The following is a 21,456-nucleotide window of genomic DNA, read 5'->3' as shown; positions in this document are numbered from 1 at the left end:
AGGAGGAGGAGGAGGCAGGGCAATGGGAGCACAGGGGTGGAGAGGTGGGGGATGGTGGGGAAGAGGAGAAGGTGGGGAGTTGGTGGATGATGAAAAGACCAGTCCCACAAGCAAAGCACATTAGCAACCCAGAGTGGAAAGGGCCGGAAGGAAAACCCACCCACCTCACCCCTGTGCTCATTCTATCAACCTGCAATTGCGGCAATCAAAACCATATGTCGGTTCTTCCAGATCTTTCTCACAGGACAAACATGCAAAGGGCCCCGGGCCTGGCGTTGCCATCAAATGGTAATTGATACCATATGAGCCACAAAATAGAAAAGCACATGCAAACTGCAACCTCTCTTTCTCTCTCTCTCTCTCTCTCTCTCTCTCTCTCTCTCTCTCTCTCTCTCTCTCTCTCTCTCTCTCTCTCTCTCTCTCTCTCTGCAACCCCTCCTCCCGCCCTCCACAGTCCTTTCTCAGCCCCTTGAGAGGGATGAAATTGCAGGACTTGCCGGGGCTGCTAAGTGCACCATGCACCACGAAAAACAAGTGTATGGGGCCTCAGGAACCACCTGTGAATGAGAGAGGGAGGAGGGTCCAAGAGCCAAGAGGGCGGCCCAGAGAACAGGCAGAGGCTAAGGGTCACCCTGGGTTAACGCAAGGTCATCGATCCTTCAGGGGGAAAATGGGCACAGGTGTTAAGCCAATCCCAGGCCTAGCGCAGGAAATGACCCTCTGGTCCCTCTGCACATCCGGCTAGGACAAACCTGTTCCTGCTCCAGCCACATCTGTCTTCCTTTCCTCCAGCCAGTGAGACATTAGGAAAAGTGGAAACCACTCCCCAATTACAAGGCAATTAGAAGCAGAGTGACCCCATCCTGTACTGGCCACCTCTCCTAGTCAAAGGTTTTTTTTTTTTTTTTTTTTTTTTTTTTTTCTGCATCCTATTGTTCTCCATCAGAGAGAGAAATAGGAAAGAAGATAAAGCAATGGAGAGGAGCTAGAGGTCCTGGCAGTTGCCAGCTGGCTGTTAACACAGAAGGTAAAATCAGTTCTTCTTTCCACCGGCTCTGACAGAACCGCCAAGTAGCGCACGGCTCTCGCCTCTGCATGTATATATTTTCTTATTAACTCGATCGGGCAGAAATTTGCAGAGATTTGTTTGGATCTGGAAGTCACAACAGAACGTCAGTTTTACAAACCAAGGCTCATTCTGTGGTGGAATGTACAGCCCTGGACCAAACCACCCCCGCGCCCCCCCCCAAGCTATTTGTTCCAATTCCTCCAGCAGCCGCTTCTGAGCAAACGACTGAGTCTAAACACAGGCAATGGCTCTCCGTTCTCTTCCTTCTGCGTAGCCCCCTTATATGCGGTATTTTCATCTTATAGATCGTATGAAGTTTAAATATTTTCCAGATGGGACGAGGGAGTACAGAACCCTGTAAACATTCTAAGTTATAAAAGGACCAACTAAATACTTAAAACAGAAGAAGATGACAGCCACACGGCTCCTCTGCCAGCGGGACACGGGTGAGTTAACGCTGGCAACTGTAGGAAGGGGGACAGAGAGCAATCCCCAACCCCCAAGTCTCAAGATGGGCTGATTCCTCCTTATTTAGATCGGATCTATTTATATCCTTTCTATGTAAACCGGTTCCAAAAAAAGGAAGATTTAAACTCAATTTAAAATTCAATAAGTCTCAGTGGTAAGAAAGCCAAGTATGTTTATAACCTGAAGGATAAATTCCACTGTTCCGCAGTGGGGAAAATTAATAAGGCCTATTCATTCCGTGCATTTGTCCTGAGCCCCACGGCCCTTTCTCCCTTGAAGTGTGGCAAGACCTGAGCGAGGTCCTGTAGCCTGGAGGCAAAGCAGGTATGTCAGGGACAGCGAGCTAAGCCAAGAGGGAGAGGAGATGAGTGACCAGGCTGAAGAGAATAGAGTTGCGTGGTCTGGGGATGTCAACCAAAGTTCTGGTGAGTGGCAGGGAAGAAAGGTAGGGGGAAGCAGGTGGCAACGAGGCAGAGCAGAGTGGTGTCCCTTAGGAAGTGTCAGACCAAGCAGGCTGGGGACAGGCCACTTTGGGGAGACTGAGTCCTTACCTCTGTTCTCCCTTCGTGGTCCACGAAACATAACCCTGCCTTTGAGCATCTGCATTGTTTAAGTTTCATCCCGGGGTGGTGTCTGCTGATTGGTCAGGCGCAGCTGACAGCATCAGCGTTGCAATCTGACAGGCAAGAGCTGGGAGCAGGACCACAGCCCAGAATTCATAGCGGGAGGCAGAGAGTCGACCTCAGGCTGGGTATATGTGCCTCAGACCTGCAGATGTCTGCATCAAGGCCTGGGACTGGCTTGGGGGTGGGAGGACCCAGGAGGAGGCTGGGAGGAGTACGTGGAGGGGAGGGGGTGTGGGACGGGCCCAGCCACCCAAATGACCAGGCTCCAGGCCTCACCCTGGTGTGAGCCACATCTACACCATGGTTAGCAAGGTTTCTCCTTGTCACTCCCTGCTCCTCTTACCTCAGAATCAGAGGCCTTTATGCTCAGACCTGGTTTTACAGAGTCAAAGTGGTTGGTGCTTCCAGTCTGGGGCTACTGTAGTTAAGTTTTTCAGGTTCATTTATTTGTTTTTATTGAGCCAGGGTCTCATGTAGCTCAGGCTGGTTGCCAACCCACCATGTCAAGAAGGCTGACCTTTAACTCTGATCCCCAATAACTCCTCATGCCTCCCCCATAACTCCTCATGCCTCCCCCAACCATGTGTTAGGACTGCAGGCATTTGTCACAATACCTGGCTTTCTTTTCAGGTATTTATTTCTCAAAATTTTTCTCATGTTTCCCCTGGGATACAGGGACCTCACTTCACAAGAGCATCCCATCCAGGTAACTCAAGGGGTTCTCACATCATTTGACTGTGGGCAGTAAAGCAAGCACAGGAAAATAAAAGAGGCTGAAGGTGCTTGAAATGGAGAGGGAGACTGCTGTAGGAACAGTTGAACAAACAAAGAAGAAATGGAGGAGCCAGAAAGTAAGCCAGGATAGACAGCCAGGATCACTGGGTTCCAGGATATGCCTTGCTTTTGACCCAAGCTATCTATTTCTTTCTAGGCCAGTAGGAACCAAGCGCAACTTGCTGAAAGTGTCAGTGGCTGCCCAAGGCTCACCCTCTAAACACACACACACACACACACACACACACACACACACGCACGCACGCACGCACGCACGCACGCACGCACGCACGCACGCACGCACGCACGCACGCACAAACATTCACACATATACACATTCATGCACATACACATATATGCACGCACACATGCACATACACACACATACATGCATGCACACATACACACTAACACATATACATATGCACTCACATAACATGAATATATACACACACATGCACTCAAAATACAGACACACTCACACATACACATTCACACACACACATACACACACTTATACTCATGCACACACACACATATATGAACACACACATGAATGCACATACACACACACACACACACACACACACACACACACACACACACACACACACGCTAACCCTACTATCCAACCCTATAACTGATATTATCTGCTATCATCATGATTATTTTCCCTCCTAGGATTTTCAGCCTAGCCATAGTCTAGCGAAATGCCATTCTTCACGTCCCTACTACCTGGATTCACGGCTGTACAGTTCTGGAGAAAATTTAGAATTTACTGCAGACATCCCACTGTCCACCTAGGCTGCTGCTCTCTCTGGAGAATTTGGGGAAAGTATCACCTAGTCAATAATCACAGAGAAAGAAAAAACACAAGAGGAACGGAGGGGAGGAGCAACAGAAGAGATGGAAGAAAGGGGAGGGAGCTGTGGGTCAGGCTCGCTGGAAGGATAAATGGGGAAAGATGCTTTGGCTGAGGGGAAGACTAATACAACATGGGAAGCAATATTTAATAAGGACTAATCCTTCAAAAGCACCACCATTGATCTGACATCCATTTTGAAAAGAGAACTTGTTGAAGAGGGCAACATGTAAGCATCTGGTTAAAATAAAAATAAAAACTCTATTATTCCTAGCCCTCAAAAGGAAAAGAAAAAAAAAATCTAATGCCTCCCCTTTGCTGGGTAAACACTGGTTATTATACGCTCGTTTCTAAATATTAAGCTGGAAAGGGCTACCACTGAACCCCGAGTGCAAGGGAAAGCTGTGGCTCAGAGGAGGCATATATAAACAGGACAGTGACAGAGGACAGAAAGACGGCCGTAAGTCAAGGCAGAGGACAGAAACACAGCCATAAGTCAAAGGAGAGGAGCCCATGGAGGAAGAAGTGGTGGGGACCTGCACTTTATACAAAGAAAAATCCAGTGCGAAAGAAATATACTAGGTGAGTGGACAGAAAGGACGGAGCGACAGAAAACACGAACTGGAATAAAGGAATGTGGTGTCAAGGGGAGGTCTGAATGCAATGGCACAGGGAACAAACAGAGCTGAGGCGGGGGGGGGGGGGGGGGGGGGGGGGGGGAGACAAGTTTGTCAGAAGCACAAAGTGATTTACAAATGTCGCTAACCATGTGTTGTATAGAAACGATTACAGACTGGGAAGAATATAAAGAAAACAGTTGTGCACTTCTTTGAACTCTCTTTGGAACTGTAACATCTCCCCCCTAACTTCAAGGATCTGTTTATAACTGCAGGAGACAACAACAACATAATCACACCAAGGGCCTTAATTGTTCCGATGTCTTCGTCAGAAGTGAACCTGGCTGTTCTGCACATGCTACTCCTGTGGTGTTCCTCATTACCCAGAACACTAGAGGGACAGCCTCTCTGAAGGACTTTTCAAGTGTGTGCTGTCCCCAACCAGTGGTAATGTGATGGGCATTATTTAAATACCAAGGCCATGCCACACTCAGAGCACTAACCCTGGTGAAGATCAGCTTAGTAAACATACATTAAGAAGCAAGTGTCTCTTCTGTCAGTCCTGGGGTCCTGAGAGGCTTTTCAAGAGCTTGGCTTAAAAAAAAAAAAAAAAAAAAAAAAAAAAAAAAAAAAAAAAAACTCAGGAGAGGATCAAGTTGGTTTTAGTGATAAACCAGTAATTGCATATTTGGTAGAAAAGCCTACAGCTCTGACAAGTAGTGGAGGAAGCTAGCTGACAGCAATTTCAGGTGCTGGGACGCAATAAAAACAATGAAGAAAGAAAATGTTTGCTTTTTCTGTCAAGTGAGATGTCAGTACCCATTAATAAATCTATCTGCTAAATCTACTCTTATTCATGTGGGACATCACCAATTTAAAGTAAAATAAATTATCTTTAATTAAATGGAATTGTCGTCTTCCTCCCGCTATCATCCCCAATTATTCTCCCTAATCAGCCCTTTAGGGAGAAGGCAAGAGAGAGCGCTGAAAGGCGCATTGACTATAAACAATTTCTCTTTCTGTCAAGGGATGGAGTTTTTAATTTTAATTACAGTTTATAACTATAATTTTTGGATATATGGGCCGAAAACTGGAGAATCTTATCAGTTGTTGCGGAGGGGTCACTTCCAAACTCCCCTTTTCTCCTCCTTGCGAACAATCCAGAAGAAGCCATTTACAGATGGTCAATTCATTCTTTCATTGTAGTTTGTTACTTTGGTTTCTAGTACAAAAACTAGTCATCTTAATTAATACTTTAAAGTACACAGCATCGACTGAATGCCATCTTCTATGGTATATTCAAGTTGATAAGCTTTCAAAACCTGGGATTTCTGAATGCTATCAATTTATGTTTAGACAAGAGCATCGTATGTACTTTAAATATTAAGACAGGGCATGAGGTAACGGATGAGGCTGCATGAACTACTCAGTAACCTCTCGTTCCCACCCCCTTTTGGGGGGGGGGAGGGGGATAATGGCACCTAAAGTGTACCAAAAACACTAGACACTTTAAACCAAGTGACAGTGCAGCCCCTCATATGAAGTCAGCAATGCCCTCTAAAAGAAATGATGAAATCCACACCCAATTTACATGGCATCTCAGACCCAATCTCAAAGGCACAGAGATGAAATGTTATCCCATGTGCAATGAAGTGGGAATTTAGGAGCGACTGGACCCATCTCTGTAGCAGTCACCTTTCCCTACTGCCAGGTGGGTTGAGTATGTGCCCTCCACTTTTTATTATTACTGTGGCCCTCTAGTGGGAGAGTTGGGGGGGGTCCTTTATATTGGGAGAGCACGTATTAATTATTTACAGATAAACGAGTTGGGGCACTGACTGCTTACTGACGACTCACTGTTACTTTTAAAAATGTATTTTTTTTTCCAGAGTGTAGCGCTGTTTTCATTTAGCCTTTGAATTGCCGCCTACAGAAGTAAAAAAAGGAAACCGCAGCTATACAAGCCTGCTGACTTTCTTATAAAAGAACCAGTTTTAAACTTGTTTATACTACCGATTCCAAATGAATTCAAGATGGTGGCTAGTTAAAGAAAGAGAGCCCATGCCAGGGAGTTTGATCAAAGAACTTCAATTCAGCAATGTTCAGTTTTAATTGACCACTAATTAAGCTACATTAGTCCAAGAACGGCCTGTATCACTTCGACTAATAAAGAAAAGAATTAATTTAACCCCGTGTCAGTCAGCTTTAGTAAATTCATCTGAAAGCAACTTCTCAAACGACAGGCATGAAAGAAGTGTCTAGAGCTGAATGCCAAAAGTGGTCTACAGGATTCAGAGGAGACAGGGGACTCGGTTCTCAAGTGCGTTTGTCACTTTGCTAGTGATGTCACCTTGCAGGTGTAATTATCTTCATTACAGATACAAAGATGTCAGCTTCACTCCCCGGGTTGCAAAGGGTTGCTTTAAAATTGGATTCAAAACATGGCAGCCGACCAGCCAATTTTAACTTTCCTGTATTCGCGACAAAAATAGAGTGGATTTGCAAAATCATGAGAATTTTCAAAGGCTTGGAACTCTCTTCTGGGAAAAGTGAGTTGGGGGGGGGGGTTGCAGGGAAAAACAACTGCAATAGCACCACCAAAAAAGCTCATTATAATTAGGAACCACAAGCTATGACAGCCATGGCAGCAGCGGGAGAGCGCATGTGTTAAAGTAGCGTGTTTCTAAAGAGCCAGTTGCAAATTTGTAATTTTTCCCTATGTTACCCTGCAAAAGGAAAAGAAAAAAAGAAAAAAATATATATTGCTCACTATTCTCATAAAGCATTCCCAGAAAGGGGAGGGAAAAAAAAATCATAAAAGGGAGGGTGGGGACTCCACTCCAGATTTAAGACCAAAATGTAAGCTTTAAGAACACATTACTTTACAACTCAGTCTTTCTGACTGTTAACAGTCCTTCGCACTAATTCTGAGGTGATGCCCTATGATCTTGTGACAGATATCAAAAACGTAAAATATGTTTAAAACTTAAAAATCAACACTGGTGTCAGTGGTGTACTGGCTTGTATTCTATATTAATTAACCCCACCCTTCATGCCTTCATGAATAGCACTGATCCTTACTGCACTGAATACCACAGGGTCACATACTCCTAAAGAGGGGCATCCTCAGAGACTCAATGCACACTATATTTGGCTTTAATGATTTCTGGCAACCAACTGCTGTATTTTCTACAATAGTATTTAATGAATAACCTTTTTATCATTCTGCCAGTACTCATTAAAATGCACTTGTTTCTGAGATGCAATAGCTAGCTATATGAAACCAAAATATTAATGCAAATTGGCATTGCTAAGTTTAAAGCGGTATTTGCATTACAGGAACGAAACATGGTCCAAACTGAAAGAGCGCACAGAGCGCGAATGCCTCTTGACACCATGATTATTACTAAGAGAAACCATGGCTTGTGGTACCTAAAAGAAAGCACTGGAGCATGTGCCAAGCACCTAGTCTGCGCAGCCGCACGATATGGGGAAACCTCGGTATTCCTCATTGTCTATTCAAGAAAGGTAGATATGAGGTATGAAGGAACTAATGAATGTGTTCCCAGTGCTCAAAAACACCTGAACGGGCATATTATCTATTTCCAGAAAACTTACTTTTTGACAGAACAATACAAGAGGAGTCTGCTTTCTGTGGACGTCAGGAGAGCCGTCCAGTCAAGGCTCACTTTACTGTACAGAGACATTGGTGTGCAGGTCAGATGCATCGCATTTATTGGGTTGTTTTCATGTCAGCATGGATTGGTTGTCTTTAATAGGCTAATAAGCTTAAGGTGTCTTAAGACATGGTAGACCCTGTCCTTCAGAATCCCATTGGCTGAGAGGGAGGAAAGGAGATTCAAAGTTCCGCTCTATGCAAACAGACTAAGGGACCGATCCTTGAAAAAGACTGGGAATATCAATGGCTAACTTTAAATTAAAGAGCAACAAATAGAACTGGGCGTGAGCAGCTGGTAAGATACAAGGGGCATTGGCATCAGCTTATCTAAAGTTAAGAAAAAGACGGAAAAGCATGATACTGAAATACATGGTGGACGGAACTCTGCCTCTTCAGGATCCACGTGACCTTCAGCAACTTATATAATTCATACAGGCTTCCATTTCTTAGACAGGGATTTCTCCAGCAAAGCTTCCTAGACTGATGCAAGAGATCCCTGTGCTTACCCAATATGGACATGAGACTGGGGACTTCAAATGTAGTTGGTGTAACAGTGAAACTTAATTTTTAAAAAAAAATCGCTTCTAGTTCTCATCATTAAATTTAATGGCAACAGGCACACTTGGCTAGCAGCCTCCCCGTTTGTCCGGGTAGCATTGACCTTTGAAATGGGCTGACAGTTTCTGGAGTACCTGCCTTATGGGATGCAGTAGGATTGCATTACTTTGGGAAGAACTTGAGAGCATGTTCTGAAGGAATGGAGGCTTACAGATGTATTTTATCAAATGTTAATACAATAATGAAAGAGTTAGTCTAGCTTTTATCACAGCTTTAAAGTACTGGCTGCCTAAACATGAAAGAAAAGCACTCTACAAAGGTTTCATAACCTATAAATACACAAATATCACATAACCGGCCTTTTTACAAAACACATTCTGAAATCAAAAATAAGCATATTATTGCTTTAAATGTATCCAAAGGATTATACTGGGGTTCACAGAATAGCAGAGAAATACTGAGGACCTGACACAGATAATCAGTGTTTAATCACAACTGAAAACAAGGACAATGACCCATAAGAGAGCTAAATCAACTGATGATGTAAAACAATCACCTTCTCCCATAAATGGAAGTGCTCAAATAAGTGGAATTATCAGAATGGCAACCTGTACTTCTCTGCATGGTGACAGGTCAAATGACATCTCTGTAGCTGCTCACTATGAATCCAGACAATTCTGCACTGCCCAAGATGACAACATGACCCCCCAAAAAGCCAGCGTAGGGCAAATTCACAGGTACCCCTGAAAGAGGCAGAGCTGAAGTTAATTCTCTAGCTGTTGGTGGGTGGGACTTCCCTAGAGCTGCACAGGGCTGAGTTGGTCAGGGCTCCAGGAAGCAATCAGTACAGCCTGGTGTAGGTGCTTTTGGGGCAGAGAAGCAATCCCATGAACCAAGGCACTAAAAACTAAGAACTTACCTGCACTAAAGTTTGACTGTGAATCTGAACGGCCCGTCTACTGTGTCTTGTCTACTCTGATCAGTTCTTGGAAAAACCTTGTATAGCCCAAACTTGTACAGCAGAAACTGAAGGGTGGCACAGGCTACTGTCAGACTTGGCAGCTCTAAAACTTGGCTTCTAAGAAGTGAGGTGTTTTGGGTTCTAAAAGTTGGTGGGTATTAAGACTCTGCCATCAGATCCTTTACCCTCCTGCACAGAGGACTAGGGAAGCCAACCTAGGCCTCAGTATCCATTTCTAAATCACAGCCAGAAAGTTCCAGTAATGATGGACATTGAGCAGGGCCAGGAAGAGAGGCCACCAGTTGTCAGCAGGGTTAAAAAAAAAAAAAAAAACCCAAAAAGCAAAAGAACAAAAACTGCATTATTGGGAAAGCTGTAGAGTTCCTCAGGGTTACTTTAATCTTTGTAAATCCTTATAATATTTATAATATATATATATATATACACATATATATATGAAAGATTCAAATAATATCCTTAATGCTCCCCTCAAATATGACTATATCATTATCAATTATTCTTTAGGCTAATTCCCTTTTTCCTTTTTATGTACTCTGGGGAAAAAAGTAATACACTGCTTTTAGGATAAACGATAAGGCAAGAAACATGGATGGAGTTCCCAATATTTCAAAATATATATATATATATATCGGAGAATATATTCCTTATTGGCTCAACACAGTTTAGCAGCTGCTTTGAAGTCATTCCAGTTAGTTCACAAATAATTTACTATATAATATTGCAAATGAAATATTACATTTTCTTGGCAAATCACGGAGTATAGTATGATATATCAAAAAGAAATAAAATAGAAGGAAATTTGCTGGAGGGTAAGAGAGGGTAAGGTTAAATGGGAAAGGAAGCTGGGAAGGAGAGGAAAAAGAAAGGGGGAAAGAAAGAATGGGAAAGGGCGAAAGGAGAAGTGGAAACGTAGGAAACCGAGGTGAAGGGAAGGAAAGGGCTAGGCAACAGCATGGAGAGATGGTAGGTAGGTAGGAAGGAAGAAAAGGAGGGAGGGAGGGAGGGAGGGAGAGAGAGGGAGGGCAGGAAAGGAGAGGGAAGGAAGAAAGACAGGAAGGAACTCGACATGTGGCTCCCATGGCAAGAATAAACTACAAATGTCCAGATCCAACATGTGTAAAGCAGGACTGGTCTGCCTCTGCTCTGCAGAGGGGCAGTTCTGTGCACTGTGCTAGGTTTACGTTCTAGAACCACATACCAGTAGCGTCCCCCTACCTCTCCCCATAATTGTGACAATCAAAACTGCTTCCATCTGTCCCCTGGGAGGCACCACCCTACTAGAGATACATGTTTGTCATCAGAGTCTGTCAGCAACAAATGCCCATTTGGATCTTCTGAGATTTTCTATAAACATCTCTAGAAGTATCTTCTGCCCTCTGAACACAGGGTAAAACCATTTCCACCTATGATCATTTTGAATGTGATACTGGGACCTGCAGCGTTGAAGTCAGCAGTCTGTGTTTGGTTTAGAACTTTTCAGATGAGCTCTATATTGACTTTAATTATGTAACAGAAATGTTTAGCATTTCCAACTGATTTGCTCACATCTATATGTCAGACCCAAACCTATACACTGTATCTAATTTTCTGATGGATAAACAAGTTTGAGCAATAAATAATTAGCATTATCTGTTACTGTCTAATTACATAATCTATCCATCCACCCACCAGCCATCCATTCTTTCCCTCATCCAGGTATACATTTATCACAGTCAAACCCACCATGCCTTCAATTCTGATTGAGTTACAAAGGCGAAAAGCAGAGGACCAGCCAAGGAGTTTAATCTACATTGCTCCCCCTTGGCAGTGCATCTGGGAAGGCACTATTATTCATAAATAATCCCACACCAGGCCAGTTGTAAGCTTTACATGCCTCAGCAAAGGCCTGGAATGGCTGCATGGTTACGTAGTCAATCCATTGCTACATCAAGGCTCCAATAACCAACCAACTTGGGACTAGAAACATCTGAGGAGCCCAATGGAACCTAGGACTCACAATTCTGATTTAGTTTAGTGGATATGCAGAGTAGGAATCCAAACCATCGTCAAGATCTCTTAAGTCAAGGGCTCGCCTAAAACTGCACAGGTAATGACTTGGTTCTTCTTTGCTATTGTTCTCTCCTTCTGTCTGGGAGGGAGGAAAAGGCCACAGAACCAAACCGCCCTCCATAGGGACAAATGATTGCAGATTTGCATTTCTCGGTGTTGTCTCTGAAAGATAACACAGCCTCTGCAGCGCAGAGGTCAGGTTCTCATAATGATTCCTGTAAGGCATCTTTCTAGGGGTTAATTAAGTAAACTGAATCCTAAAAGGTTTTATTAGCAGAGCTGACACTGTAAAGTGGCGCCAGGAGCATCTGCCTTGACATGAACCCTCTCAAAGTGAACCGCATGGAACCACCCAGCACCTTGTGCTTGCCCATTCGCTGCCTGCATCCCAGTGGTTGGTTGCATGCTGAGAGCTCTGGGAAGTGAGGTTACCGGACTCACATCAACATACCTAATTTTACACTCATGTCATTTAAGTTTTAATACAGCACAGGGCTTTTTTTTTTTTTCAGGTGTTAATAGAAAAATCAATTCTAAGTCACAACAGCTGTGATCATTTTAAATATCACAGCTGTCATGGGCTGAAAATAACCGATTTGAGCACATACATTTTCTGTTGCAAATATAACAAAATGAAACTATGGTGGAATGTTATCTTCTGCTCCCTCTGAAGCAGACTGTCTAATACAATGGCAAAGAACTCACGTACTTTAATGTATAAAATCAGGCTCCTGTTTCATTGCTGACCTAACCGGCAGATGGCTTAAGAGGGCTGAGCATGGATCTTAAGAAGTAGCCCTATGGCGACTACCGAACATGTTTAATTATGGAAATAGTATTAAGTTTGGAAGGGACGAGGCTAAATAGTCGATATCGAATTGAGAGTTCATTTATGTAAACATTTTGCTCTGAAGACAGGAGATTAAGTGGGATCCATGCTACACATTAAGCGTTATTAAAGTCTGGGCGTTCCAATTATTGTAGGACGAAGTCTAAACTCCTGTGAATTGGGGGTAACCACGATCCTCCAGGAAGTAATGGGGTGTTATCCACATCTCTACAAGCTCTAACTAGCCCTGGCATACGACAATATACTTCCCTCTCGGTCCAGCTAGAATACCGTTGCCTCTCAGAGAATGGAATGGCATTCCATTAAATAGAGTTGAATACAGTAAAAGACAAGTACTGAGCATCAATTATCCCCGCAAGGCGGAAGTTGGTTTGTGAGACCTGTAGGGTAAGAAGTATTGTCAACAGTTTACAATTCTATTAACAAATCCTGCCATCTCTGCTACAGAGACACTAAGTCAGATGTTGGGAAAATGGTACTCCAGATTAAGAGCAGAAGGGACCAGAGGAGTGCTTCAAGTCTTAGCAATGTTACATGCCCACATCTTCTACAGACATTTCTTCAGGTCTTCCTAACCTCCTGGCAGACATATAATCACAATAAAATACAGTATTGAAGATTAATATTTTAAAGGGGGAAAAAGTCTCAAGTCTTTCTTCCAGTTTTGATGTCCAGGACAGAACTGAGGAGCTGGCCATAGCTGGCACTGGACAAGTCCTACTGAAGGGCTGACTGTCCTTTCTCCCCCGGGGAGGCTCAAGGCATCAGGTCCAGCGAAACCTTCCTGTCCTCTATTGTTTGCACACTAACTCCAAAGCTATGAGAAATGCTCTATTGATGTTTAATCACAACAGCACACACCAAGGCACTCCAAAGTGAAACCACACTTGTTAAACATTGATCCCAACCCCCACCATCACACAAAGGAAGCCTAAGGGGGGAAAAAAAATCCACCATCCACCCTGCTCAGACCTGCTAGGCTCTTCTAAATTGTAATAGCAGGTGCAGAAATAATAATGTGCTGGCCAATCAACTTTTTTTTCCCTCTGATTTGTCAGTTTATCTTAATAATGCCATTAGGAATGTAAACATTTCTGCAATTTATATTTAAAAGTCAATAAAATAATGGGGTACGGAATTTATCCTTTTTAATTTTTTAAGTAATACATTTGATTATTTTAATCACGTCAGTACTTAACTGGATGGAGTTTAAATATGCATGTAACATCAATGTAATTTGCTTTATTCGCTAGAAAAACTATTGAGGAATGCAGTGTTATTCTCCTTACTAAAAAAATGGCACATTTTAGAGAGCAAGAAAGTCTACAGCACACTTATATTTTTTTCTTCCTTTCTTGGAGGTGGGAATCTAGTCTTTCAAACGTGTTCGATTATGAATATTTTAAGATGGTAAAATATCACCAAAGGGGTGAGGATCCAAGAAGAGGTGAGAGTTCATGGCATGCTCACTGGATGGCTGACAATAAAAACTGGGGGTGTTTCCACACTGGGGTAAACTTTATTGGGCTCCAGTAATAGACTGTGGTTGGTAAATGCATCAACTGTTTTTAAAATGGTGCATGAGCTTTTCCCAACATAGCAATTCCCCCGAGAGTAGGATCATTATTGGTGCAGTCGTTCAGTACTTTATAAATCTCACCCTCAGGTTTGTGGGGGTGAACAAGGCAAGTCGAATGTTAGGCCTCCATCCTTAGCATCCTTGTTCATTTTCAGGTCAGTTACAATGGAAGCAGCAGGAATTCAACTCTTTCCCACTTGGTGCCACCCATTATCCCAATGCGCCCCCTTCTCAAGATGAGTGAAATCTGGTCTGGAGGAAGGTGCAGCTCTAGGTCCCTGGAGGATGCAACCAAATCCAGCCTGTTTTCAGTGGAGCTGCCATGTGGCCCTCACGTCTGGGAGCTGACACTTCCTACTGCTCAGGTGTTTCAGCTCAAACTCTAAGCCAACTTGGGGGAGCGGGAACTGAGCTTAAGGCAGTGTCCCCTCCACACAAAAACACTACGGCTATGACACTCCCTTCCAAGTCATTGGGAATAAAATGCCAGGCATCCTTAAGAAATGAGGAAGGGTTCGGGTAAAACTGGAAAAGGTAATAAATGCAGCCTGGAGTGTAAAGACAACATTATCAGAAAAATGGAACTTAAATATTCTAGGTAGACCGTGGCACACCTGGGAAGGTGAAGTTGCAGTTTGGGAGTTACAGATCTCCAGCACTTCAAAGACGAAAGCCTAGTGTCAACTTCTCAACACATTCTCACAGGGCCTTAAGAACTGTTCTTCAGAAGAGAAAACATCACTTTGCTCAACAAAATGTAGGGGTTATCTCCACTGTTCACCTTACATGATATGACAATGCACCATAGAAGTTATCCATTTAAAAGCTAGAAGTCTGTAGGGATTTCAATGTTCTACAAGCTCCAGGGGTAACTTCTGCTGTCACTAACTTGCCTCCCATCGCTTTTGACACTATTCATTTGATTCTGGGGGTGTACAGACAGTTGTTGTAGGGCTCCGCTGCAGGATTTCAATTGTCACCGCCCATCATTTTTATCACATCTCATTTTGCCCTGTGTCATCTTAGAGTTATGTTTGAAAGTATTGAGGGCCAATGAGTAAATAAAAATCCAACCAGACACTTAAAAATTTGAAAACACTTGATCCTCCATCGTCTTCCTTCTATAACGATGATGAGCAAATGTGCCTTTGTGTAAGCCCAACAATATTGGAGGGGATTTAAAAAAAAAAAAAAACAAAACAGCTACACATCACTTACTGCATTTAGGCTTGCTGTGGGGAGCAAACATATGCTCCCGTTGAATTCTCTTCTCAGTGTAAAAGTAAGGCCCAATTTCAACAACTTTTAAGTTTACCCCAGCCATTATTCAAAAGTTCTATCTTCTCACCGGGTCAGGGGTTAAGGGGCTTTGGGTCTGTTCGCGACGATGCGACGACGCTCCTGAGGGCAGACTGCTAACCATGAACATGGCCTACCATAAAGAGAGGACACAGCAACATCTCTTACAGTGCCAGAGAAGTAACAGAAGTTTCAAGACGGTTTGGGAATGGACACATACACAGTGTTCACGATGACGAAATCTGATATTGTTTCCAGTTAAAAGAAGGTAAAGCTGTTTGACCAGTAAGGCTTAGAGGGAAAAAAAATTATCCTTAAGCCTCCATGGTGCCTTCCCAATTTTACTAAAAAATAAAACACAAAACAACAACAACAAAAACTAAGTAAATAAAAACAAATTTAAATAAAAAAATGAAAGAGCAGTAACAAAACAGACAGTAAGGATGTCCCTGTGAATCAGGGCACGGAGGGGCAGGAAGCATGCAGTACAATTTCCTGTCTACCAGTTGGAAAGGTAGTTACCACCATCCAGGCCCTCCTGTTCTCCCCTGACCGTGCCTTGGCCTACCACCTCTTCCCTGCTCCTGAGCCCTTCCTTCTAACTCTTGAAACAGTGCCATCACCTAGTGCTGGGAGCCGGGTACTTCCCAAGCGTCAAAGCATTCCAACCCTCCAGAAATCAGGGGTTAAATAAAGCGAGCCACACACACATTTTCTTCCTAAGAAATTAGCCTCCCGGCAAAAAAAAAAAAAAAAAAAATGTTCAAACAGGCATCTGCGAATCTCAAGCAGGGATTTTTGGAAATTTAATCAGAGGCAGCTGAGCAAGGGGCTTGCTACAGTATTAAGATTAAGTGCTCGGTGAATATTTACCAGCTTAAACCTATTGAACAAAATCAACATAATTTTGTTTTAAGAAAGTAAATACAGACAGGAAAACAATTTTATTGTTATCTTAAAGTCACTCAATTAAAATGTTCTGTATGTCAATAATATCAAATAGTAAGCTAATATGTATATATATGTGTGTGTATATATATATGTATATTATATTATATGTATGTATGTATATTATATACATATACACACACACACACATATATATATATATTTGTTTTCCTACATGTTTTTTCTTAGTTTTTTTTTAACATTAGCAGGCAGCTAAAAAAAAAAAAATCAGGTTTCTGATCTAACCATTTTTCTTTGTATTAGCAACTAAAATATTTTTAATTGAAATGAATTTATACTGGTTCCTTTTGTTTATAGCCAAGGTTCTGAAATAATAATTTTCTAAAATAACTTTTAAAATGTCAACTTCAATTTGCAGAGTGAACACATTATGGAAAACTTTAAAACCCAGTACTTACTTATTTTTAACTACCCTAGCCAGGATTTTTTTTAAAAAGGTCATATTAAAACTGTACTTAGCAATGTTATTTCTGGTACTATTAAGATATTAATCTTTTTATGTTGCCCCTTGCCATGGCCAATTCAAAAGAACTGAAGCCTTCACACTTGAGCTTAGAAAAAGCTTGCTGACTGTGATTTTGACTTGTGTATAGGTGAACTTCGTTCCAAGGACGACCATGAGCTGAGAGATCCTGTTATTCCAACGTTTCTGGGTTTGGGCGGCCTTAATATCAAAAAAGAGTTTCGCTTCATTTTTGCCTTTGAACTTTCTGAAGATGAAAAGCCTGCATAATATGACCAACCGTTGGACTATAAACACGGGGCACTGGCTCTCATTCTCCTTCTGAGATCTGATGACTTGACAAATAACTATTTCAAAACGACTAGTTTGAAACACGGTTTGGAGCTTGTTAAGATGAAGTAAAAAAGAGCAATTAAAATAATCACAGGTTTCTCTAGACGGCTTAACACACGCACGCGCTGCCGAGAGAGCCTAGGGTGTGATCTGAAATTACCATTAGGGAGAAATTTTACCACTTTTGTTTTTAATTTCATTTGCCAGAATTTTATCTACATGGAATTGCCATATTTTTAGCTATATGGAATTTGACCAAATAATTACTCATTAAAATTCAAATTTGGTGAGCATGTAAAACTTGAAAAAAAAAAACCCAAAATTTAGGGCTAGAATTCTAGCTTTCTTTTTGCCCATTTATTTATTTATTTATTTTGATAGACCAGGCTATGCCCTACGTAATGCCCAGAACTTCTTATGGTCTGAATAAAAGACAGACAGTAGCACAATTTGACATAAGCTACAGTTCTTAACACTCGAAAGAAACATTACTCTTCCAGAAACATTTTTCCGATAGCTGAAGAATACTTCCTTCAAATTCTCATTTAGCTAAGACTGGGATTCGCTTATGTGTAAAGCAATAATGTATAGGGGGAAAAAAAATCACACCAAAAATTACTGGCAAGATCACTGACTTTTCCCTTGAGGCAAAGCTGAGTTTTACAAATACTCTCTCGTTGACACTCAAGATTTATTCTTTGGGAGCTCTTGGGTTAAGGTTATTTAAGGTCTTATCTCATGAAGTCCACACTTAAGGACAGTCACTCTCCTCCGTGCGAGCCTGGCAGCAATTTGGGCATTTGTAGCAGGGGCCCTTCCTATCCTAAGGTGACAGAGCCCATCTACAGTTTCCTTTGTCTGTCCCAAAATATCATTTGATTAAAGTGTTTCTCTTGCCAGGACGTGGGAGAAAAGCAGATTTTACAAACACTGTGTTTGCTGGTTCAAAAAGAAGACCATCAGTCGTGTTTTGTATTCTTGCTGCAACCTAAAAATCATAGTGTTTGGGAAGGATTTTCCATTTTTCTTCTTTTGTTTATTCACAGGGAAAAACCTGCTTCCTCTAGCCTCTCTCAGTTCAGAGAGTTCAAACTGAATTTAAACAAGTAATTGACTTGTCACTGGGGAAAAAAGAAGGAATTCGGTGCTGGGCTTTCTTCAGAGGAAAACCTGTGCCATAGAGGGGGCCAAGCTTAACAGTTCAGGTTGGAAAATACAGTGGCATGCTCTCTCTCTCACGCACACACACACACACACACACACACACACACACACGATACAAATAGTCAGACCCCAGACAAACAAAATTCAAGAAAGGTAAAGTCACTTTCATAGACATGTTGAACAATCAATGCATGACGTATACAATCTCCACAAGATGTCTGGCCTCAAACCAAAGGCAGCTGAATGTAGAAGTAGAGCCAGTACAATACACACTGTGGAATAAACAGAAATCCGTTTCCCCAGGGTATGCATGAGGGTGTCTTGGAAAATGGTCTAGAACTGGGCCTTCTGTGGACCACACACAAGTGGACTTTGCTGGCTATGTCACCAAGTGAAATCTAAGCACTGGTGGCCATCCATGGTTTCCAAGATTTTCTGCTGAGGCTCCACATGGCTATTTTTCCTAAATATAATGTATGTACAAGTTGCCTCTTTCTAGTGTTTGAATCAATAGAGATACACATCACCAGATTTGTTTTTAATAAACGTCTTAAAACAGTTCCTATAAATACATTTCCTGTGACAGAGTGATCTTGATTTTATGAGTACCATCCTTTCAAAAAAAAAAATCTAACAACCAAAATATTTGGCAACTGTGAGGGCATATTAGTGCTATGATGTCATAGTCAGCATTTTCTTATGGTAGAGGCAACTGGCAAGCTGTAGAAATGGAATACATATTTTAAAAAATTCCTTTAGGCCATAAGGAAATTAAAATGCCCAAGCCTTAACTAAAAATTTGACAATTCAGCTGCTTAAGATGTAAAACTAATTATTAACATATAAAATTCATTACTGGTAATTTTAAAGTTAAAACCCACAACTTGTATTTGTTGTAATAAATAATGTAACATATAGTCTTTTATGCACATGCATATAATATATAATATATAATTCTTTAGTGCACAGGGCATCAGACTCCTGGGCTGTATCTTACTATTTCACAGGCACATTTGCTGATCACATTAACAGCATTCGTGAAGTTTACCCAAAAGAGGCTTAAAAATATATACATATCAACAGAAATATGATGGTGTGTATTATGGGGAATGTCTAAGAGCTCACAGGCAAAAGTGTTAAATAGGCAGGAACCCGTACCAACTGCGATTCAGATACAACTCTTGTTAAAACTGAGTTCTCTGAGCCCAATTTTTAAGGTCACAGATTTAAACACTGACCAATTCATAACACAAGCCTTTTACTTCAACACCGACTTTATTTACCACATTTAGCTATTGTTCTGATTACAGGCAATATTCTTTAAAGGGGGATTTTAAAAAAGGATAAGTGTTTACAGACTTGTGATGATTTACTGGAACTTCAAAATAAAAGTGATAATTCATAGACCTGGATGACTGTTAAACTCCTTAAGCTACACTCTCAAAATCTCATGTATATGCATACATACCAGTGTAGCCCACGAGAAGTAAGCAATATGCATACATCTGTGCATATTTACGTGTATATATATGTGTGTGTGTATATACGTATATATAGGCTTTCATACGTATACCAGCACACATACACACATTTCATTCCCTTGCGCCAATCAGTGCTTCTGAACTGGACCTTCGTGAAAGCTCTGATCGGTCTCGTGTGGCCCAAGTGTCACACTCCGATTAAGAGCAGCCCAAATGTAAGTTCAAAGTTCAACCTGAGAACGGTTTATAAAGGGCTGCTTTTTCACCGCCATCTCCCTTCTTTGCTATTTTAAGATGAAAATTTACTCCTCCATTGCCCAACTCTTCCTGAGAGTACCACATACCAATTTACAAAATACTGAAATCCTTTTCCTTCAGAGGGCCCAGGCGAAGGAAAAATATAAAATAAAATAAAATAAACCACCAGATGGCAAGTATAAACCTTCTGCTGGGGTTATACAAAAGATACCAGACACTTTCCCCCGACTTAAAATAAAATCTTTCTGTTAGAAGGGGGGAAATTGAGGAAAATGCCACAGAGCACAAATAACTTGCAATATTGTTACATGCACGAATGGATTCTTATTCCCTACCCCCCTTCCTTTTTTGGTTTAAAAAACAAGCTTATATAATCTACTCCATCAGATATGTCCGTTTTAAGTTTTTGGTCTATTTTAATCTCTTATCTGTTGTCTACTCCCCAATACTTTCCAACTTAGTAAGACTTTAGACAGCACCAAACCTCAATCCGGAGAGAAACTTACCCCCAGTTTTCTCTCAGGCTAACTTGAGCTCTCTCGGCACTCTTCATAATCTGCTTCTCCTTCCAATCATTTGGAAAGCAAAAAGAATTTTGCCAAAAAAGTCCTCTTTAAATTAGTATTATTTTTAAATCGTACAACCTCCTAAGTTCACCTGACTGCAAACTTTCTCTCTGGGATCTACTTTTCAGAAGCTTGGTGAAAGCTTTGATGGTTCTCTACTGGGGGAAAGTCAAAAAGCAAGAAGAAGGCAAGAGAAACGTCCTCGGACTCGCAGATGATAAATATTTCATGGCACCGAGAAAGGTGCAGCAGTCCTGCACAACTTCGCAAACAATGCTCCCCGCCTAGAAGGCTCATCCCAGTGACCATAAAAACTTGTCCCCAATGCCCCTCGCAGCCCGAGTTCGCTTACCGCTTTCCCATTATAGTAGTACATCAAAGAGTTGCCGCCCATGCCCGGGATGGTGTATGCGCAGTACATGGCCTCGGATTCTTTTTTTCTCCTCAGTACCACTCTAACAACTTTTATTTCAAACTCGCTGTCCCTTTTTTCACAACAATTCCTTCAGTTGCATTTTCCCATATGGCCGGGCCAAGCGTGGTGAATATGCAAAGCAGGAAGAGACCATTCCTGGCGGGCGGGGGAGGCCCCGGCGCTGCTGTCAGACGCTCAAGTTCGCGCAGGCTGGATGGCGGCCCGGCCTGTGCAGCGCCGCAGCCGAGCACTCAGGATCGCTGCAACTTTTCCGAGGGGTTTTTATCAGTTCAGTTCCTCGAATAATGCCGAATCTTACAAATTCCTGCAGGCTTCACTTCTGCGCTCTCTCTCTCTCTCTCTCTCTCTCTCTCTCTCTCTCTCTCTCTCTCTCT

General features: G+C 42.1%; 1 protein-coding gene across 13 annotated transcripts in view; it reads right to left on the bottom strand.

The window, feature by feature from the left end:
- Tcf4 (transcription factor 4) overlaps nucleotides 1-21,456 on the bottom strand; it is a 345,876-nt gene that overhangs the window by 71,474 nt on the left and 252,946 nt on the right. For 2 of the 13 annotated variants that reach the window (XM_031365975.1, XM_031365976.1), the window contains exon 1: nucleotides 20,999-21,416. The exons of 10 other annotated variants lie outside the window; for them this stretch is intronic. In XM_031365975.1, the coding sequence (XP_031221835.1) occupies nucleotides 20,999-21,067 (69 nt within the window). In that variant the 5' untranslated portion in view covers nucleotides 21,068-21,416. Of the gene's footprint in view, nucleotides 1-20,586; nucleotides 20,938-20,998; nucleotides 21,417-21,456 lie in introns of those variants that run through there. One more of the 13 variants, XM_031365977.1, reaches the window with a different exon arrangement.

Source organism: Mastomys coucha, unplaced genomic scaffold, assembly GCF_008632895.1.
Source record: "Mastomys coucha isolate ucsf_1 unplaced genomic scaffold, UCSF_Mcou_1 pScaffold13, whole genome shotgun sequence".
NCBI classification, from domain to species: domain Eukaryota; kingdom Metazoa; phylum Chordata; class Mammalia; order Rodentia; family Muridae; genus Mastomys; species Mastomys coucha.
The sequence above is the reverse complement of the archived record's forward strand: the minus strand, read 5'-3'. Positions and strand labels throughout refer to the sequence as shown.